The sequence below is a fragment of the Cavia porcellus genome, unplaced genomic scaffold, assembly GCF_034190915.1.
Source record: "Cavia porcellus strain 051 isolate PalLab524CR breed Dunkin Hartley unplaced genomic scaffold, mCavPor4.1 scaffold_1, whole genome shotgun sequence".
Lineage (NCBI taxonomy): Eukaryota > Metazoa > Chordata > Mammalia > Rodentia > Caviidae > Cavia > Cavia porcellus.
In genome coordinates this window covers 84,004,584-84,027,157 of record NW_026947484.1, presented here as the reverse complement: position 1 = coordinate 84,027,157, position 22,574 = coordinate 84,004,584, and the positions used below count along the sequence as shown (strand labels likewise).

The 22,574-nt window shown below is 35.7% G+C and overlaps 1 protein-coding gene across 33 annotated transcripts in view; it reads left to right on the top strand.

Moving 5' to 3' along the window:
• The window catches only part of Ptprd (protein tyrosine phosphatase receptor type D), a 2,079,748-nt gene that overhangs the window by 1,946,395 nt on the left and 110,779 nt on the right, over nucleotides 1–22,574 (top strand). For 16 of the 33 annotated variants that reach the window (XM_063251000.1, XM_063251087.1, XM_063251083.1 and 13 more), the window contains 3 exons: nucleotides 1,812–2,021; nucleotides 6,878–7,038; nucleotides 13,200–13,214. In XM_063251000.1, coding sequence (XP_063107070.1) covers nucleotides 1,812–2,021; nucleotides 6,878–7,038; nucleotides 13,200–13,214 — 386 coding nt within the window. The remainder of the gene's footprint in view (nucleotides 1–1,811; nucleotides 2,022–6,877; nucleotides 7,039–13,199; nucleotides 13,215–22,574) is intronic. The other 17 variants (XM_063251052.1, XM_063251047.1, XM_063251117.1 and 14 more) reach the window with 5 other exon arrangements.

Here is a 22,574-nt window from a genome sequence, read left to right as displayed (position 1 = left end):
TCACTTTATTTTATTCACTGAGTCTAATTAAACATTGTGACTTTCTGTTGTGCCTATTCCCTCGCTCATGAATGAGGATCATTATACCCTGTGTTACAGCATTATTATGAGGGGCAAATGACTTACTGCATATTTAGGCTTCCTATGACAGCATCTGACATTTAGAAAGTGGTAATTAGTATCATCTGCATTATCATTATTGTAAGTAAATACAAATTTGACCTCAAAATTGAAAGGTAGTACTAAGCCTGGCTTTACTGTTTACTGGCCTACCACTGTGTGCTTGTTCTACCTATCAGAATCTGTGATTTGATGGTCCACATTTACCAAACTGATCATGTCCAGTCCACTGTGCTTTTCATTAACGGCTTATAGCTCATGTATTTTAATTGCATTAATAAACTCAGATTTCACAGAACATTTCACAGCATTGTAAATTAAATATTATTGAAAAATAACTGGGGAACAGCACACTTGTTTTCTACATTTTATGGGGTCAATCAGCCGAGCACATTCACAACTCTCAATAGAGATAATAGTGCATCAGAGTCCTAGCAGGAGGATGCCATGTGCCTCAGAGGTGTTGTTTCAACCATCAAATCACAAAAGCCTGCCTTTGATCCTGCCAGAATCCCATTCGACTAACTATAGATCATGAGTGATTTTTACTATAACCTTCCCCTTTACACAGCTAAGGGTGGTAATTAGTTTTGATGCAGAGTTTTCATAAATACTTAAATTTTGTTTATTAAGAAGATAAGATCTGTCCTCAGATATAAAGCTTTTTTCCAGTTTGTACTCAGATATATGACCTTTTCTTGCACAGAAATTATACCAAAAATTATTTTTTGACAAGCTTAAAAAGTACTGTTTACTTGAAAAGGCATCCTAAACTGATAGACTTTTCCCCTCCTAAGCCCTTTTGAATACCAGTATGTCAAGTGAGAAGGCAGCAAAGGTAATTTTGATATCACTTTGAAATCAATTAGCATATCATTAATATGATTTTTTAATAAATGAGTCAATAGAAAGCCATAGATTATCTCAACACAAATGACTTTTAAAAATACAAGAAGGATGTGTATGCGTGTTGTGTGTTTTCTTCAGGACAATGTGGAAATTAATTTTTATCTACTCTGCATGTGTCACCCTACAAGCTATTCAAAGTGCTCAGAGAGGAAAATCTGACTGTGATAGAATGTTAGGAACCCCACACCAACTGGTTAATCAAGGAGGCAGATCAAGCCAGGAATTTTTAGATGACTGACAATATATTTAAATTTCAAATTATTTATTGGATTCTGTGTGTGATGGTTTGAGAGAAAGATGGAATTAATAAGCACACTATGAATGACATTACCTTCTCCCAAAATGTGGTCCTATTGAAGGTTTAGATGACTTTATCTGAATTACTACTTTTTTTAAATAAATCTCCTATAAGGCAAGGTTTTTGAGCCAAGCTGACTCTTTTCCTTAGAGAAATACATTTTTGTCCTTTAAAGAGAAATAATATGTCCTTTAAAGAGAAATAATATTCATTAGTGTAGAAATAATATGAGGATCTAGGGAAGTTACAGTTGCCCAGCATTTGTACATTGCACTTTCCAAACGCTGCCCAGTATCTTACGTTAATAAGAAGATAAGCATTGAGATATTGAAATAACTGAGATTTAGTGATGCTGGCATGCTACGTGAAATGCATACAAATTATGTTTGGTTTAGTCTCATCCTTAAGTTAATGTCTACCATTAAACCATCAAGAATTAGAGTTATTTATAGTTCTTTTTCTGTTCCTCACTTTTTTCCTTAAGCTACTTAAGGAGATATCTAGGAGACGCAGAAGCATTCGTTATGGGAGAGAAGTTGAATTAAAGCCATATATCGCAGCTCACTTTGATGTCCTTCCCACTGAGTTTACCTTGGGGGATGACAAACATTACGGTGGATTTACAAACAAGCAACTCCAGAGTGGTCAAGAATATGTCTTCTTTGTGTTAGCAGTGATGGAGCATGCAGAGTCTGTAAGTTAATGAAGATGGCATTGCCTTTGGTATACTTACTCATTTTCACCAGTGGGCTGTCCAACTTTGGGGGCATATGTAGGCTCATCCTTCCCATTTCTCATAAGGTGTCATTTACTGTGGTGTTATAATAGACTGTCAAATGTGGGTGTATCTCTCATATATGGAAGTCCAGACTGATAGAACATGGTCGTTTGGATGTGTCAGTGTAACACATCACAATGTATAACATCAATGCTTGGTCTCCATCCTTAGTCAGTTAAAATGAGCATTTAAAAAAAATACTCCTTATCTACTTTCTGGTAGACATTAGCCCATGTGTGATTACAATGGGAATTAACAAGCTTTAACTTAACACAGTACATTTCCTAGTATTTGAAAACACTGACTTGGTGAGTGGTTGCATTTTTTCTCTTGTAAATTTCCACTGCAGCCTTTGTGCTCCCACCAAGATTCGCAGGAAGGCCTGCCTAGGACCAGGGCAGAACCAGCAGCTTCTCTAATTGCACCAATTTGAAGTGGCTCTATCAGCAAAGAGCAAAGAAAGTTAGAAAATGATTTAGTAAAAAGGAAAAGTCCTAAGGTGCTCTAAATAATGAGTTGTCTTTTTCATGTAATTCATCTTGCTCGTATGTTATTTTATGCTTTAGTTGCTTCAAATGTTTGAAAAAGACAGAGGATAAGAACCTGTAGATGTTAAAGGAGGGGTGGATTTTGAAGTGGTAGTTTACATTAACATTTAACATACAGATTCTCGAAAGAAATCTTTCTAATCAGGGCCTAAGTCTGACAGGTGTGGCAACTCAGTGGCACCCTTTCTGCATTTAAGAAACCTGGGATGTATCAAAGGTTTCTCCACATTAGGTGTCAGTGTGTATGCTGGGGCCTTTCTTCCTGTGACTGGAGGAATTCTCCTGTGGAAAATCAAAACACAAAGGCCGTCTGGTTACCTTTGTGTGCAGAATGTCATTTTAAAACAAAGTGACACCCTTCTTGGAATTTTAATGCACAGCTATGCTTTCTCTTTCTACTTGAAGGTTTTAAAGCAGAACATCAAAGGAAATGGTTGTTAGAAATGGTCTTTTTCTTTAATAAAAAAAAAAAAAAAAACCCTGGGTACTTTGGAGGAATTTTCTTTAAATAGCTCTATGAACATTTCAGAAAGCACATTCTGAACATGGGGGTAGATGAGAGGATCTGCCAGAGGGAGAAATCTCATCATGTAGACTGACTGCACCTTTCTCACACCCTGGCTTCTGATGGCTCTTAGACATTTCTACCAATTGTTAAATGTAGCGCCTCTGGTAAAGAGTCTATTCCTTTTTTCAGTGTGCCATCTCACTGTTCCATTAGTTACATAATAGAATTAATTTCCCCCTAGATTTGTTCTTTAATTGCCTTTTTTTCTTCATCATATTTCTTGATGTACCTCTCAAAAGAAGCACTATTTCCCTTACAATTCATATAGTAAGTAGCATGTGTGCAGGCCAGCATTTACTGTATGGACAATATCCAAACAGTATAAAGTTTGCAGTGATGCAGCTGGTAAGCTTCACATTTCCTGGACTGATTCTTAGTGATGCGTGTAACCACTTCTAAGGTGGGCTAGCCCTTTACAGACACAGAATACTTCTGTTCCTCATCCCCTCCCCACAGACACTGAGTTTTCCTCTCGTACATTGCCTCATAGTAAGAACACCAGAGAATTGGTTTTGAATTATTTAAGGTATGATCTCTTCCTTTATTCCCTCCCACTGAACAAATCCAATTTTCCGTGAGACTCACAGAGTTTTATAGCTTTGTTTCCTTTCCATCTCCACACTGCTATTTCTTGATTTATATTGGAAATCTGTGTGCTTTGGGAGGATCTTTCTTTACATTTCTATCATGATTAACCAAGTTAATTGCCACAAGACCTCTTGGTAAAGAATTTCATTCAAGTCAGCAAGGTTTGCTTACTTTGTAGAACCAAACAGCTTCAGCGTGGAACCTACAAAATGGAGGAGATAATATAAATGGAAGCAAATATTTACATAAGAAATCACATTGCTTGAATATATGTAGGCTCTTTGCCAAGTCTTTTATGCCATTTCTGTTACCAATATATATCCATTCTCTCTCTCTCTCCATTCTCTTGTCTACTTTTCTTTTCCTTCCTTTCTTTCTTTATTCTGTCTCTGAGAAGGTTGGAAAGGTATAAATTTTCATCTTCTTTGATGCAGTAGAAAGTCTGAAAGTCTCATCAATCATTTTCCTGGCCAAGTGGAAAAACTAGGAAGCAAGAGTCAGTGGGGCATGCGTTCTGCTACTCATTTGCTGATCTTTAACTAAAATTCAGAAGGTCTGCCAAAAAATACATTTTGAAAAGATGAAGGTTTGCAAAGCTAAATATATTTACCAATTATGGAAAAGAAACATGTACACATATATCTAGATCTTAGCCAATGAAAATGATAATCTTTTTACTTTGTTCAATAAAGATTTGCTGAGAACTCAGTATGTACATAGTACTTCACTTAATCTTCAGTACCACAAAAATAAAAATAAATTAATGAAAAACTAAGAATAAGCAAATTCAGAGTATGAGTACAGAGACTTCTTCAAATCTTTTCTAAAAAATTTATTTTTATTTATTTTGGCCACCATGAGCCATAGTCTATCCCACTGGCCCTGTATCGCTGAGCTATATATCCCCAGGCCAAATATAAATATTTATTTCCAGGACTGGAAATCCAAGTCCAAGAATCAGTCCTTAGAAAGCACTGATGATTTCATTGAGGGAAATGAATCATATACACATTTAAAAAATAATTTGTTGCATGCCCTTTTAAAAGGAGTAAATAACTAAATTAAATATTTACATTTGGCTTTTTTACCTGTATTTTTTGGAGTAACTGATTTCTCCCCGTTTGGAAGGCAGTATTTACATGGAACCTTGGTGAGAAGTGGTATCTTTAGAGCTAACCTTTGTGGATCTTGTAAGGCAGATAAAGAGCATAAATAGTGCATCTGGGAGTAACAGCAAATAAGGTTCACTGTGATGTAAATTGTTAGATGTAATAAGGAAACTTAAGAAAAAGTGTGGTGACCATTGGCAGCCATGTTTGACTGCATAGAGCCTCTTGAAGGTTTTACATTTGAACTTTAGAGCAATAATTCTGTAGCAGTGATAATAATGACTATTAGGAAAAGGAAGACATTCCTTATAATGGTTAAGAGAGCATGAATGAGATTCTGAAAAAAAATAGTAACCATGAGACTAGAAAGAAGACCTGAGAGTCATTTATCAGTGAAATCAGTAGTTTGTATTTTGAGATAGAATTTGAAATAAACAGGGAAATTAGGAATATGAATCAAGAAAATAGAGAAAGAATGCATGTGATTCTTCATTCGAGTGCAATACATAGAGAAAATCATAAATGAGGGTCTGGGATTTAGTAGATTTTCTGTATTTAGAAATGTTAATGAGGACACGGTCTACATAGAGCCTAGTCATTAAAGTTGGACCAAACATGGCTCCATAAGAGAGGTTAGAAAGAAGGAAACTGAAGACTGGTGGCTCTACCGTAGGGTGCAGTCAATTGCAGTTAATGCAACAGAATTTGAGCAGATAGATTTGGAAGAAACCAGTTGAATGCAGAACTAAGAAAGTCAGAGAAAGACATTTTAAGAAATCTTGGTCAACTACGGGAAATCTAGAGAATACCTTGAGGAAAACAACTCAATAAAGATGGTAAGATTAGGCAGAGAAAATCTAGGACCGGTGGTGGCTTTGCAGTGAAAAGAAAATGAGGTGGGAGTGGTGAGAGCAGCCTGGCAGCCACCAGCTATGATTTGGCCTCTGCTGAATTTGGGAAATAAAAGGAAAAGAGGGCCGTAAGGGGGGTGCAGAGTCAAGAGAACACTTTTCTAAAGTCAGCTGAAATATCCTAAAGACATTCAGTTTATTATTTCACCAAGTAATGTGATTATGCTTTTGAAAATTTAGTATCCTTTTACCATTCCAAACTTTATATAGTAGATATGATAAAATTAAATAAGAGCTACTAAATCATTTTAAATGCAAACAATTCTGCATTTTAGACAACTGTACATATTACATTCCTATTTGAATGTTGGAATTATCCTTTGATATTGAAGACTTTGTCTATATCTTGTATTTCCCAAATCATGTGTAGTACTAATGAGCACTGGTACAGCTTAATATTTGACTAAATATTGCTTCTTTTCCTCTAAAAATATTACCTTTTAACTTTAATCTTTTTTTATAATACAAATTGAATATTTCATTTCCAAAATACTTGGATTGAAAGTGTTTCAGATTGCTTTTTTTTTTTTTGTTTGTTTGTTTTTTGGATTTTAACTTAGACCTTGCAGGTTTAACATCCCTTAAAATCCAGACGTTATGAAATTTCTCAGAATTTTTCATATTTTGGAACTCTGGATTTCTGATGTTTGGATTAAGGAATTCAGCCTTTAATGTTTTTGAGACTGGAACTCTTACTATTTCCCCATATTTTCATGTAGCACCTAACACATTGAATATTCATTGCACAGTTTGTGTCTGGTTAATTATTGCTCCTGTATACTTCATGAAATTATGTATTATTCTATGTAAAACCCTATGAATTAATTAATACTATCTGAAATTCTTGTTATGTCTTACCATTTAAGGAAACTTGCATTGCAAATTTTCTTCTTCTTGTCTTCCCTCAGTTCCTTTCTCCTGTATTTAACTAACATTGTTTCATTCACTCGTCATCACTGTGTCCTAGAACTAGTGCTCCTTCTAATGCTGGATATATACTGTAGAAAGCCATTGCCTTGTAACTAACATAGATTCTACTTTTCCTCAGAAGATGTATGCAACCAGTCCCTACTCCGACCCTGTCGTTTCAATGGATCTGGATCCACAGCCGATCACGGATGAAGAAGAGGGCTTGATCTGGGTCGTAGGTCCTGTCCTTGCTGTGGTCTTTATCATTTGCATTGTCATTGCTATTCTTCTTTATAAAAGGTAGGTTTGCTCTGTATTTCTATTGAAGCTTTGATGTTTGCTTTATTTTTGAGGAATGTATCAGTATTCGATGGTCTCACAGTTGATGTTGTTAGAAATAATGTAGTGCAGCCCCAGTGACTGCTGGGAAAATGTTTTCATTAGAGTTAGAGCAAGTGTAAAGACTGTACTCTTCTGAGGCTGGTTCAATGTGTGGTAGAGATATTTGCTGCCAGGATGTGTGTATGCTAGGCTCCATCTTTTGGGCTGCTTAATGTAGAATCTGCACTTTTCATGATGTTTGAGAGATTACTATATTCATAAGCAGATTGTTCCATGAACATGTGGAGGTTTTAGTTATTCAATTTCAACGTATTTCAAAACACTGCTATGATTTTGCACATTTGCGTTTATTTTATATGTCTGACACATATGTTATATCACATATGATAAAATATTTCCTGTAAGCATTTCTGAAGATTTAACAAAAATAGCTAAAAATTTGGAGATTTAAAAAAAAATAAGAGATGGAAAGTGAACTCTTCCCTCCCACTTTTTTCTACCTTTCCAATATAGTCAGTATTAAATTTTCATTTATGTGCAACATGGGAAGATGAGAAGATACCGTTTTCGATTTAAAAAAATAACCGTAGTCTTTATACTCCTGATTATCAGTCTGATTAGTGTCTTTGACTAGAATAAGGATATAAGTAATCCATAGCTACCCAGTCTTTCCAGGGCTTCTATCATCTGCTCTGCTTCATTACACAGAAGCCAGATCTCTGCTATCCTTGATGCTTTCCCAGTCTGGGAAGGACATTTGTAATTTCTCCCCTAAATTCTTTCTGGCTTAGTTTTATAATCATAATGTAAATATATAAAACAAAAATGTATGGGTAATGAATTCTCTTAAACCTTTATAATGACTAAATTCTTAATTACCTTTGTATCAAAGTTTTCTTCTAATTCAAATATTTTATAAAACTTTAATCTGGTTTCCCACTTTCTGCCAAGTGTGCCATGTTTGATAATGCTACCATGAAGATTATCTTCCCTTTCTTTTGGCCCTGCTCTTCTTCCTCTCTTTTCCTATCATATTGTCCTTTAGAATCAGACAGACTGTCTTCATTTTGATTTGTGCTTACGTGTTCAGTGTAACCTCATTTCCATCAAGCCTTGTTCCTGCCCATACATCTCCTTGTAGGGTGTTTGTTTCTTTACCTCATTTTCTTATTCTTAGGTTCTTGGAATAGCTCCCCCCCCCCATGAGTTCTTATCTTGATTCAAAAAAGAAATGCTACAAAGTACTTCTCCTTTGGAAGACCTTCTCTCATAAGATGTCTTAGTTAATTTTTCCTTAGTGGGACAAAATCCCTGATATCCGTAAGTTAAAGGAGGTTATTTTAGCTCATAATTTATATTTATAGCTCATAATTTAGCTCAGTTGGCTGCAAAACAGGATAGCATGGTAGAGGAGAAACAGCTCATGGCATAGTAGGCAGGAGAAAGCAGCAGCTTTCCTTCTGCTTTCCCTTTTTATTCCATTGGGGCTATAAGCCTATTGGGTCTTCCCATTATCCACAGCCAGAGCTATCCTAAACCAATAGCAGGCAAATATAGTTATGGACACTTTATCCAGGGCCTCACTCTCGTAATCCAGGCTCGTTCCAAAAGTCACACCCAAGCACATGAAACTTGTTGGGGAGGGGCATCTAGATATAAACCATAGCATAAGGCCTCACTCAGTTTTATTCCAGCATGAAGAAAAGATGGAAAAAATAAAGGACAAATGAGAGAACTCATAACCATAACCCATTATATTGCCTAACTTGTTCCAGAGTCAGAAAGAAAAGAAAAAAATCCATCATTCAGTTATCCATGATATAAAGTAGTTAAGAAAGTGGTGTTCAAAGGCAGAGTTCTCCTAGTTTATGGTTGGAACCATCCAACCCTGATTCATATCTCATTTATGAGTATTTTACAGGTCCCATAGTGCTTTACCATCTTTATCTTCTATATGAGGTAAGGGCGGGAAGCAGGAGCCACACACGTGTCCCAGAATAATTACGATCTTGTTTGAATCTGAGCAGGAGCTAGTGCCTGTATCTGTTTGTGTGCTAACAGGTCCTACAAGAAAAGAATATAATAATAAAAAGAAAACTAGAATTCTAATTGTCTGAGGAGAAATATTCAAATTGTGACATCCTATTGTGAGATTCAAATCAGAAAACAAGTGCTTAGTGACAGGTGCATCGCTAGACAATATCACATGACATTTTTGATTATTAAAAATATACAGAATGGGACCAGAGATTTAGCTCAGTGGCATAAGTGCCTGTCTGGCAAGTGTGAGGTCCTGAGTGCCAATCCCCATACCAAAAAAAAAAAATAAAATAAAAAATGAAAACCAAAAAACCAAAAAACAAGATAGAATCTGTCTTTTAAAAAATGTGCAGAATAAATGCCTCATGTCAGAGGTGTTGTTGTTAAGGAATGCCCCTGACTATCATTAAGTCATACCACTTAGCAGTGATATGTATGGTGTTTGTGAATCGGTTATGCAAATTTGAAGGAATCGAGGACTATAACCCTGTTATTTTTTTAAAGACTTATAATTAAGTTTTCTTTGCTTCATCTGCTTGTGCTTGAAAAAAAATATCAACCCAGTTTGAATTTTTCTAATCCTGCAAAAAGAGACATCGTATTTAAAGGTTTAATGACTCCGTTAAAAGAGTCTCATTTTAGTGTATGCACATACAAGCATCGTCTAATGCGATTGTTGGAAAATGCACACATCTTCGAATGCTAAGTATATTTAGCTAACCATCTGAAAGCCCATGAAGCACTTCTGAAATAGAAATGCATGCTTCAGCAGTAAAGAACATTCCTGACTTGTAGTGCAAGTAGATCCAACAATGTCCTTCTTGATTATCATGAGGCAGTCATTGGGCACAGAGGATTTCATCTGTACCCAGTGAATAGAGTCTTTTATAGCTTGGATTCTGAACAAAGTTAAATATATGGTACATCACTCCTCCTTTGTAGGTGCCTTTTAGTTTATGCACAGGTCATTGATAATGACTTACAATTGAAATAGCTTTGTTACTATTACCAAAATTATGGTTAAAATAATTCACTTCCTGCATACTTCACATAATGCTCTGAGAGGGAACAAACATAAAATATTATTGACTCCTACTGTCCTGAAAATCCCTGTATCAAATACACCTGTTGGGTCCAACTATAAATGGTTTGTACATATAAACCCATTTTTTCTAGCTATGTGAGCAGACATGGAGACATTAAGATAGATTAATGATGTCTTCTGTCCTTTTATTAATTTGACTTTTAAGGTTGTTTTCTGTCATTTTATTTATTTGACTTCGTTTTATGCTAGTATTTTATACAGGTATGACACACTGATAATAACAAAAATACCATTGAGGCTATGTATAGTCCCTGATATACTGTCTGAACCATTAGAAATATATTTAGTGGGCTTTTAGTGTTTGAAATTTTCTTGTTTTATGTTTTTTTTTTTAAATTTTGCATTCTTTGCCTGATACATGCAATGACTTAAAACATAAACCTTAGAGATAGCAGGTAGTGTATTTATACAGATACTAACTAGGAGGCAAGAAACCTATTTCAAGTCCCTGCTTTTGGCTAAATGCAGTGATAAATTAAGCCAAGGCTCTTGGCCTACATTAACTCATTTATAAAGTAGAGAGACTAGATAATTAAGCTTTAAATAATAACGTTGTGTGGTCTGAGAACATCAGAAAACAGGTAATAGAATCAGTATTTCTGTGTAAGTATGGATCCAACCTCCCTTCATCCATCCACCCACACTAATTAAAATTTGTGAAAGAAATTGAAATTTCTTATATATTCATCTACCCTGTACCTCTTCTAGATATATCAGGCTTTCAGTCCTTAGTTCTGGAACTTCCCAAGAATTATTTACATAGAGAATAATTAAAAATAAAGTCTTAGCCTGACTTCATGGGGAAGCATTCTAAGATGAATAAGAATTATGTATTATATGGTATAGGGTGCAGTGTAGATTTGAGGTAATTTATTTCTTGAATAATAATAGTCTAGCCTGAATGGACATTGCAAAGACAGAAAATAATTTCTAGCCGCAACCCTTATATGGGGAAATTATAAGGTAGAGGTGTCTAAATTACACTTTTCCCAGCACCAATGTGGCCTTTAATTCTTTAGTTTCCTTTTGTTTATCAGTGCCATATATGTTTACAAATAAATATAATCCAGAACATTTTGAAACGCTATGTAAGGTTGTGCTGCCACCTCCAACCACAAGGACAGTGCTGCTGGATTCTGTCTTCTGGCCTGGCCTACACTCCTCCCTGGGTCTAGGATGCATTTTCTCCTGGTCGGGGCCTCTCCTTTCGGCCTGCCTAATTCTGACTTACCCTTTAGAAGTAAACTAAGATGCTAAAAGCCTTCTGCTATCCCACTACCATTTCCCATGGCCTTGGGACTCTTTTCTCTGTGTCCTTAAAGTACATTCTACTTTTCTGTTACAGAACCTACTGTATTTCTGCAATTGCCCATTTGTTGATTCTTTACTGTAAGTCAAGTGCTCTGTTATTGCTCATTGTACCCCAAGAAGAGTGCCCAGCAGAGAACTCTATTGCATGGCTAAATTTATACAGATCAAATGGTATTTCACAAATTCTACCCTCCACTGGCAAAAGCTATAATAATAAAACCCCTGACCTGTAATTCATATTTGCCATCTCTGAGAGCTGTCAAACTTAGATATTTACACCAAATATGTGCCCATGTACGTGCTGAGTCTGACATTTCTGTAGCAGAGGAAGTGATTTACCTACTAACTGAACATTTATGAAATCCTAGTAATACATAAAACTGCTAATTCATTACATGGTTCTCTTCCATCTAGAAGAGATTTTCCCACACTGGAATCTATAATTGTTGTTGATTAGAAATCAACAAGTTAGATGAAGTACAATTTTTTAACTTAACAAAAAGGTCAGTCATTTCAAAATTAAGAATAAAAAGAATGAGCCTATAAATTTAATATCTTTTAATCTTATATGTGTGTGTCCATACAATTTAAATGTGGATTTTTTTCTTTTCTGTTTTTGTAAGAAAGACTGTATTACATCATAACTCTAGATAGTTCAGCACCATGGTCATTACACTTCATTGGCATTAAACACTCAGTAGTTTTATTTTTTCCCTTGAGAACTCACCACTTTACATTTTGCCTAAAAACAAAAATGTTCAGATTCATTTCAGTTAAAAGGTAGGGTCTCTGCAAAAACATGTTTGTTTAAACAGTCAACATATTATCATGTGAAAGTACCTTTGAGCATGAAGTAGATATGTCCACAAAAGCAGCAGTCTGAAAAAAATAATCTATTTTACCAATGACTGATAATCAAATGCTTACCTGGATTAGCACAGCTGTATAGATGGATCATGCGCCCTAGATGTATAATGATGAGTATTATATTTTCCACAACTGAAAGTGTATTTAATCCTATATTGGAAAAAAAGATTTATGACTACCTTACTTGTCAAAATGTGTATGAGGCAATCATTTCTGCTACTTTATTAGCTTGTGTGATATTATTCAATTTTGTGAATTTCTGTGCAGTTCACTGCAATTTGTAGATATTTTATAACATTAAAGGAATAGCATACATTTTTAACTGAAGACTTTATATTTCATAGGAATGAATTGCTTTCATGAAATGTTATATTTTAATTAAAAGCATTTGTAGCTTTCTCATGGCATGTTTTATAAAATTCAAATTATATATATATATATATATATATATATATATATATATATCATCAAACACCTCCTGGGATATAATTAATATGAGCAGTGTTTCATAGATGATGGATACAAGTAAATACAATTTTAATACCCACACACGTGCACACGTGGACACACACAGACAGATTCATTATTCAGCAAGGTAACCTCATGTTCTCTGTTTAATTAGTGATTAGTGGCCGTGTAATATTTTGAAACACTGTAATTTCTTAATGTGTGTCAGTTATGTGTGTCCTTGCTTTGTGCACTATTTTTTTAAATCTCGGTTGTCGTGGTTACTTGTTACCATTGGCTAACTAACATTTAGCCTTTCTTTTTCCTTTTTTGCTGCATTAAAATGGAGCAGTAAACCTGACAGGTGAGGAATAGTCCACAGTCTTTCAATGGTCAGTAAGACACTCAGAGTGTGGAGATGCTGAAGAGACAAGGGTGGGGCTGGATGTAAAAGATACCATCTGGCAACTGGAAGATGGAAAAATGATTGATACTTGTATTAAAATGACTATGGGAAATACTTTGCTTGTGTGGAAAAAAAGCAAACGTTTATTTATTTGAAGCCAAACTTGGAAGGTCATAAAACCAGTTTTAGGGTTTTGTTGTGGACAAGGTCAAATGAACATTTGTGTGTGTTAATGTTCTGTGCAGAGCAGAAATGTGAGGTGTCCCATAAGCCTTTTTGTTTTGTTTGTTTTTATGGGTCTCTTTTTAAATTTGATCACAGATCACTCCTTATTATAGGAATACTAGCATTTTCACAGCCCATAGATACTAATGTTACTGCTTTAGTGAAAATTCTTACCTAATTCAAAATTATTAGCCATGTTTTTCAGCCTTAAATAATAATAGTTTAGGTAGACTGTGTGATAATTGAGTCATTACTCCAAATTAATTTCCAGCTTTTAACATCTATAAATTGGTATACTTACATATATCTATAAAAATAAATAGATATGAGTATACACAAATGTATATAAAAATTCATGATCAAGAAAAGGATCTCGGGGATTCTCTGCCCCTTGATCCCAGGAATCCTCAGTGAAGGGTCATTGAACCAAGAGCAATGGCATCAGCATCCCTGGAAGTTCATAGAAATGCAAGTAACTAGGCTGCACCTGAGACCTACAGAATCAGAAACCCAAGGTGTACGACCCACAGGCTGTGTTTAGCCAGGCCTGCCATGTGGATGTGTCATGCACATCCAAGGCTGAGAGCTGCTATACACTGTAATCTCCAGAATTATTTTACACTGGCCATAAGGCCACACAGCCAATAACAGGCATCTTGGAGTCCCTATGAGGCTTTCTTATTTTGTGTGCATGACTAGTTACCATTAATCCAGCTTATACCCACACACGAGGTAAATTATGTTTTGCTTGAAAAATCTTGAACACTTTGGACACAATTAATGTACTTATAACTTGTGCATTGTAACCTTGTCCACATTGCCTTCTCATTGGTTTAGGATGAGACAGTTGGGTCAAAATTACTACATCTTCTAATCCTCTATTTTATACACAAAGGAATTCATAACAGTATTCGTAGTTGACACGTGTCCAATAGAGGCATTCCAAGATTTGAGCTCACATTCTTCATGGCATCAAAACTGTGAAGTATTTGAAGTCATTTCTTTGAATACTAACAGTAGAAATTGCAAATAAATACATATTCCTCTCAAAAGCTTGTTCCCAGATGTCCAAGTGTCACTGCCACCAGACAATAAATATAATCTTTCACACAAACTCCCTTTGTTCTCAGCCCCCCCTGCAAATATGAAGGCAGGAATAAGTGGGAATAAAACGCTCCTTGGAATGCCAGAGTAGTAGCAGTTGGTTGTACGTTCCTCACATCTGGAACAGCTGTGCATTATTAGCAGTTATTGATGTATCTGCAATGTCATGTGATCTCTCCCTTCCTTGTTGACACATAGTCCCTGTACCTGGAAGATACTGTACTTCTCACAATAAAAATCAAGGCTGTATCAGAGTTTTGTCATCTAATAGGAAAACAATAGCAAGGCAAAAATCTGGAATCTTTTTCCAGTTAATGTGTTTTTTTTTTCCTAATTGAGAATGATAGGACCTGTGAAAGTTTATCAAGAAAATGTTGCAGCTTACGTTTTTGTTGAATTTCATTTACAACATGATATGCTTTTTGATATTTTAGGTAGTGAATTCAGTTTTTAAAGGTCTTTACCATTAATACCAATAAACACCAGTTCTTCAGCATTAACATCTTTGTTAGAAAGTCTTCTGGGGCCTGGGGATGTAGCCCAACAGCACAGTGCCTGTCTGTTAAGTGCAAGGTCATGAGTTTGATTCCCAGTACCAAAAATGAATAAATAAATACTTTTGGGCTAGAAAAATAACATTTTAATATATAAATGTTTAAAAATAATGCAATAAGAGTATATGCATTCAGAATTTTCCATTTTATGAGCCAAACATGATAGTGCATGCCTGTAATCCCAGCATTCAGTAGGCTGAGGCAGAAGGATTGCCTTAAATTCAAGGCCAACCTGGACTATATAATGATAACTTGTCTCAAAACACCAATAAAAATGATCCATATTGTGATCAGAAAAACAAAACGGAAAGTGAAGGGAAGGTGCTGGATTTCCTGGCTGGCCAGGATTTTAAATGTTCAAGATGTTGGAGTCTATTTCATTGGAACAGATAGAGTGAGGGAGAAGTTATTTAATTAAATCCACTCCTAGTCCATTACAAGAATGAATTATATTTAATTTTAGTCTCATACTCTGAGATTTTTGAGAGGTGTATCTTAACCACAACATGCATTTTCCAAGGGAAAATGGTCTAAGGGAAATGCATTGTATTTCTATAGCAAGTGCTGTTTTCTGGCTTCCTGCTCTGTGTCATTCAGTCTGGCCTCTGGGAAGAGATGATAAAGAGACTGATCCCCAAAACCTGTAAGAAAATAGTTTTCTTGCCCAGGTAGTTCTAGTTCTGGTTTTTATATTCTTGAAGGGTGATAGTTTAAAAAAGGAGAAAAACCTAACTTTTAGAAATTGAACCTGGCACATGGTTAAAGAATTGCATCTGTACCTACTTTTGTGAAAGAACCAAAACCTGAGCAGGGCCACGAGTAGCCATCAGAGTGAGAATACCAACCATAGTTTCATGTGAGACTGATTGGCCAGCTGTACTTGGTGACATTTCATTAGTCCATTTCAATATTGCCTCTTCGGGGTAAAATGGATCCCACAGTGTTGTGGGGAAGTAACCGTAGCATGAGTGCAGTGAGAGTTTCTACTCTGAAAATGATCATCATATCTTCTTTCATGTGCTCTTTTGAGCCCACCCCCTCTCTTTTCCTTCTCATCTCTTTCTCATCAGCACTCCATCTTTTCTTTTCCTTGCCTTTTCATATTTTACTCCATGTGACTGGAGCTGCCAGTACTTTGGCATGTTTCAAAATCATCACTCAAAATCATTGGTCTGATAGGTAGTATGGCTTGGCAGTGTGTTCTGTCTAGGGCTCTATCTGGCAACTTTAGGAAGCAAAGGAAAACGTGGGACAGGTTAATCCGAGCTGCTGTGCTTAGAAAGCAAGGTGTCTAATGGGACTTAACCAGCGAAATTCATTTCAGTGAGGATGTTTTGCCAAAGGCACTGCGCCTGAGCAAATCAAGTGCCCATCTCTTTCACATCAATCTTCCCTTCATCCCCTGGTTGGTTTTATTTTATACAGATGAGCAGAGATGGAAAGAAAGCCTATTTAACAGGAGCCCTCCAGCTAACTATAGAATGACTTGGTTGGCATTGATTGAAAGCCCATTGCCATGACAAAATAACAAGCTGTACCACTGTCATGCACTCACATCCAGGACAGGGATGGGAAAGATTAACCTAAGCACTTTGCATCAGCCCCTGCCCCAAAACAAGAATACCTTCTCTTTGAGTGAGGTCATATGGTAGGGTTATGCTCCAATATGGAGGCTTCTAGAATCAGCACATGGAAAAATGCATACATTGTAAAAATCCCTTGATAAAATTCAATGTGAATTCATGAATGAAACCCTAGGGAAAAGAAGTAAAAAAGGACCTTATCTGAATCTAATAAAAGCCATTTATAAACAGCCCACGGCCAACATAATATTAAATGAGGAAAAGCAGAAGGCTTTTTCTCTAAAATCAAGAGCATAAGAAGGTCCACTCTCAGCACTCCTGTTCTACACAGTCCACCAAACATTGGACAGAAAAATCAGGAGGAAAAAAAATGAAAGAGACTTGGACAGGAAAGGATGACGTCACACTATCATTTGCACATGACATGAGCCTGTACATATAAGACTCAAAAATTTCTACCAAAAGACTCCTAGAATTAACCAAATTGAGCAGTATAGTAGGGTAGAATAAATCAATGCACACAACTCACTGTCATTCCTGTGTGCAAATAGCAAACTCAGAAAGAAATTATAAAAACAATGCCACTCACGGTAATATAAAAAAAGTAGGAATTAGTCTAACCAAGGAAGTGAAAGACATCTACAATCAAAATTACATCATTCTGAAATGGAAATTGAAGAGCACACAGAAAATGGAAACGTGTATCTTCTTCCTGGAAAGGCAGAACTAATACTGTCAAAATGCCAATACTTCCAAAACTGATACACAGATTTAACACAGTGTCAGTCAAAATGCCGATTGCATTCTTCACAGCACTAGAGAAAATAACCCTAAAATTCACACAGACCCAAAGGAGACCCAGAATAGGATGAAACTACCCTGGGTAACAAAAGCAAAGCAAGGTGCAGCACAATCTCAGATTTGAAGTTAGAGTCCAGAGCAGCAGTGATTAAAAACAGCAAGGTACTGGCACAAAAATAAACACATAGATCAGTGGAACAGAATAGAGGAAGCAGAAGCAACCTCAGGCACATGCACCTGTTTGCTCTTTGACAAACAGGCCAAAATATACCTGTAGGAAAGACTGGCTTTTTAATAAATGGTGGTAGGAAAATTGGATATCCAGTTGTAGAAGTCTTAGTCTGGACCCATATCTCTCACCATGTACTACATTAAAATCAGAATGAATCAAAAATATAAATGCTAAAACAGAAACAATCTGCTGGAAGATGAAATAAGTAAAACTCTGGAAAACAGACATAAGCAAGGATTTCATGAACAGAGCCCCAATGGCACAAAAAATTAGTGCTGAGAATCAACAAATGGGATTGTATTAAATTAAGGAAAAACCTGCATAACAAGGAAACAAAATGAAGACACAACCTCCAGAATGGGAAAAGATTTTGCAGTGATTCTCATAGAGAGGATTAACATCTGCAATAAAGAAGCCAATAAATAAATATGACCCCCACATACACAATAAAAGATCCAGTCAAAAAATGCTCAGCTGAAATGCACAGACACTTCTCAGAAGAATTGCAAAGTGCCAATAAATATGAAAAAAAATATTCAATATCTCTTGCCATTAGAGAAATATAATCTAAAACAACACTGAAATTCCAATTTACTCCAGAAAGGGAGGTTAATGTTTCGTCCTGAAATCAGACTGGCTCCTCCCCACTGTGCCACAGATCTGGAAACTGGTCAGCAGGGAAAATTCAGATGCTTGGCTCTTCCCCTCCTACATTAGAAGGACCAGGCCTCCAAGGGAATGCAAGTCACACAGTACTGCCCCACCAGGGGCACATGACGAGCAGGCAATGAACATGGAAGAGTGGTGAGATGGAAAGGTCCAAAGTGACATTAACAGTGCAAGCCAACAGGTGGTGACTTAGGCAAAGCAGCATTGTGCTTGGAGACAGAGACACATGGAACAGAAGCAGGCGGGTGAGGCCATCTCATCTCTTTTTTATTTTATTTTTGTTTTTAGCTTTTTCTACTTTTTATTTCCTTATTTCTTTTGTTTTCACTCTTTTATAAATGGCTGGGGAGACATCCAGCCACAGAAAACTAACCCCATTCCCCAAACCCAGAGACCAACCTCAGATAATCCCTTGCTTACTCCTTTATTCCTTTATTTCTGGCCTCTAGCTTACTAAAGCTGACATGATCATACTTTGATCTCCATCCTTCCTTCTAGTTCCTTTTTAGTTATCTTTGTTTTATCCACTGTCGTCCTTAAATTTCTCCACCACAGGATAAAGCTACTCTACCAAGGGGAAATATGTTGCATACAAGCTTCTAATTTACTATCAGTTTTGTTATATAAATGTAGATTTTTCTCACGTTGTTTAAGATACAAAATATCACAGTTTGTCAGATTCTAAACTACATCTGATGCTATTTTATGGATAACTATGCTATTTTAGCAAGGGTGTCTTATCTGTTGTATCAGTTGTTCTCCCTTCTATAATAATACTGGGAAGCTCTGGGGTAATAACCTCACCATGGCCAAACACCAAAGGACAGGGGACTGAACCAAAAAGATACCAGCATTCTACTCTTAATTAATTGGAAAGATCAGATCTCGGGAAAGACACAAACCAAGAACCTCCTACACATAGAAGACATCCCTAAAGAACAGACTTTTCCTAGAGAGGTGGTGTTATTAGTGTTATAGCTACCTACTACAAAAACCTACAAGTGTCAACACAGAAAACAAAAAACGTTTGAAAAAGAAACTGGCAAGTCACAGAAGTAAAATGCAATCTAAGAAATCCAGCCCACCCAGAACAAGTCTAAGAAACATGGAGTTAGAGAAAAATGGAAAACATTCACCTGGTATTTCTGAAATGATAGCAACCAAAGTAAAGAAACAAATCCATAAGGCTATAAGGAAATCAGATCAGAAATAATCTTTCAGGTAAAAAAAAAAAAAAAAAAGAAAAGAAAAGAAAAGAAACATTTATGAAGGAATTACTCAGCAAATGTGGATTATAGATTTTAAAAATGGTAAGAAAAGGACAGAAAACATAAATGATCAACATAGGAAAGAAATAGAATGCCTGAAATTGAATCAAACAGATATCCAGGAAATTAAAAATTCCATTGAAAACTGTCAAAATCACTTGAACAGAACTGAAGATAGACTTTCAGACCTTCAAGACAGGGTCACAGCTAGTCGTCATGAAAGGGAAAACTCTCTTGAAAATAAAAATGGTTCAAGAAATCACAATTCAATAACTGTAAGACAAAGCAAAGAAAAAATGACTGGTGTCAAAGAAAAAAGGCATCAATACAAATGACATAAAATTGTAGAAGTGATAACAGAAAATTTCACAAACATGGAAAGAGAAACTGACATACAGATAAGTGAGAATATAGAAATTGAATTAATCATAGCCAAAATAAATCCATACCCAGACATATAATAATCAAGATCACAAAAATTCAGCACAAGAACAGAATATTAAAAGCTGTTAGAGAAAAACAGACCACTTACAAAGAAAAGCCCATCAGAATCATTGCTGACTTCTCAACACAGTTCCTCAAGTCAAGATCTTAGAGTGAAATGTTTCAAGTCCTGAAAGAAAATAACTTACAACCTGGATTGATGTACCCTGCAAAACTATCTTTCAAAATCAATGGAGACTCAAATTCATACATTGAGGAATGAAAAGGGTGAAATCACTACAGATCTTGTGGAAATTCAGAAGATCATCAGTACCTGCTTTGAAAATCTTTACTCTCATGGAATGGAAAACACAGAAAAAATGGAAAGATTCTAAGTACGTATGAATTACCAGTGCTGAATCAAGAAGATACAAAAATTCTGAGTAACCCGATATCAGTCAGTGAAACTGAAAATTAGTTAAAAACTTAACAAGGAAAAGAAAGGCCAATGTCCCAATGGATTCACTGCTGAATCCTTCAGGAAATTTAGAGAAGATTTAATGTCAATACTTCTTAATCTCTTTAAAGAAATTGAAAGAAATGCGATACTCCTTAATTCATTCCTGGAGACAAGTATTACCCTAACACCAAGCCAGAGAAGATCCAACAAAAAGAACTACAGGACAATCTCCCTAGTGAATATAGATGCAAAAATTCTCAATAAGATACTAGCAAATATAATGCACCAATTCATAAAGAAGTTTATATACCATGACCGAGTGGGATTCATCCCATGAATGCAGGCATGGTTCCACATATGCAAATCAATAAATGTAAAATATCAATAGAGCCAAAGTAAAAAATCCCATCATCTCAATAAATGCATAAAACCTTTTGAAAAATTCTACACTCTTCATGTTAAAAAAAAAAAAGTAACCCTACAGAAAATCAGAATAGATGGTCTTAATCTGAAAAAAGCAATCTATGACAAACCAACAGCCAGGATCACACTAAATTAACAAAAATTGAAAGCTTTCACTCTAAAATCAGGAACAAGGCAAAGATGTGCTCTATCACTACTCCAATTCAATATAGTTCTGGAAACACTAGCATGAGTTATTAGACAAGAGAGAAATAAAAGGCCTAAGGATAGCAAAACAAATTAAATCATCATCATTTGTGGATTACCTGATACTCTACATACAAAATTGCAAAAAATCTCAAACAAAAGACTTCTAGATTTAATATCCAAATTCAGTAGCATAGCTGGATATAAATTCAACACTGAAATATCTATAGCATTCCTATATGTAAGCAACAAACTCACTGAGAGAGAAATTAGATCACACCCTTCACAGTATCATTAAAAAAAATGAAATACTTAGAAATCAACCTAACAAAGTTAGTAAAAGATATATATATATATATATATATATATATATATATATATCTTTATATACAGTATATATATATATCTTATATACTTGTATATATATATTTATAGTACTATGAAAAAAGGCAATTGAAGAGGATATTGGAAAATGAAAAGATAGCCCTTGTTCATGGATAGCAAGAACCAGCATAGTGAGAATGGCTATACTTCTAAAATTATTATACAGATTTAATTCAATGTTAATAAAAATACCATTAGCATACCTCACAAAATTAGAGAAAACATTCCTAAAATTCATTGGGAACCAGAGGAGACCTCTAATAGCTAAGACAATCCTGGGCAACAAAGACAAGCCAGGGGACATCATAATCCCTGACTTGAAATTATACTATGAAATTACTGATCAGCATGGTCCTGGCAACCAAATGGACCTGAAGACCAATGGAACAGATCAGAAGATGTAGGCACAGCTACAAACATACTCAGCCACCTTTTTTTTGTCAAGTGGGCCAAACATATTCATGGGGGAAAAGATAACCTCTTTAATATATGGTGCTGGAAAATTGACCATCTACTAGCTGAAGATTAAAACTAAGCTTGGTCTATCAGTATGCACTAAAGTCAAAAGGGATCAACAATCTAAAACAGAAACACCAAATCTACTGGAGGAGAAAGCAGATAGAAATCTTGAAGACATAGGTGTAAGTAGAGAGTTCATGAACAAAATCCAAACTACATTGGAAGTACTTCAAAGAATCAACAACTGAGATCTCATCTTACTAAAAAGCTTCTTCACAGCCCAATAAATCACCAACAGTGTGAAAAGAAAACCCACAGAATGGGAGAACAAGTTTAGCCAGTTGTCCCGCTGTCAAAGGACTTACATCTGTAGCACACGAAGAAGTGAGAAAAGTCAGATCCTCCTCAAATTCAAAGACCCAATCCAAAAATGGGCATCTGAGATAATACACCCTTTTCAGATGAGGAAGTGAAAATCCCAAATAAATACATGAAAAAATGTTCAATATCTCTGGTAATTCAAGAGATGCAAATTAAAATAGCTCTG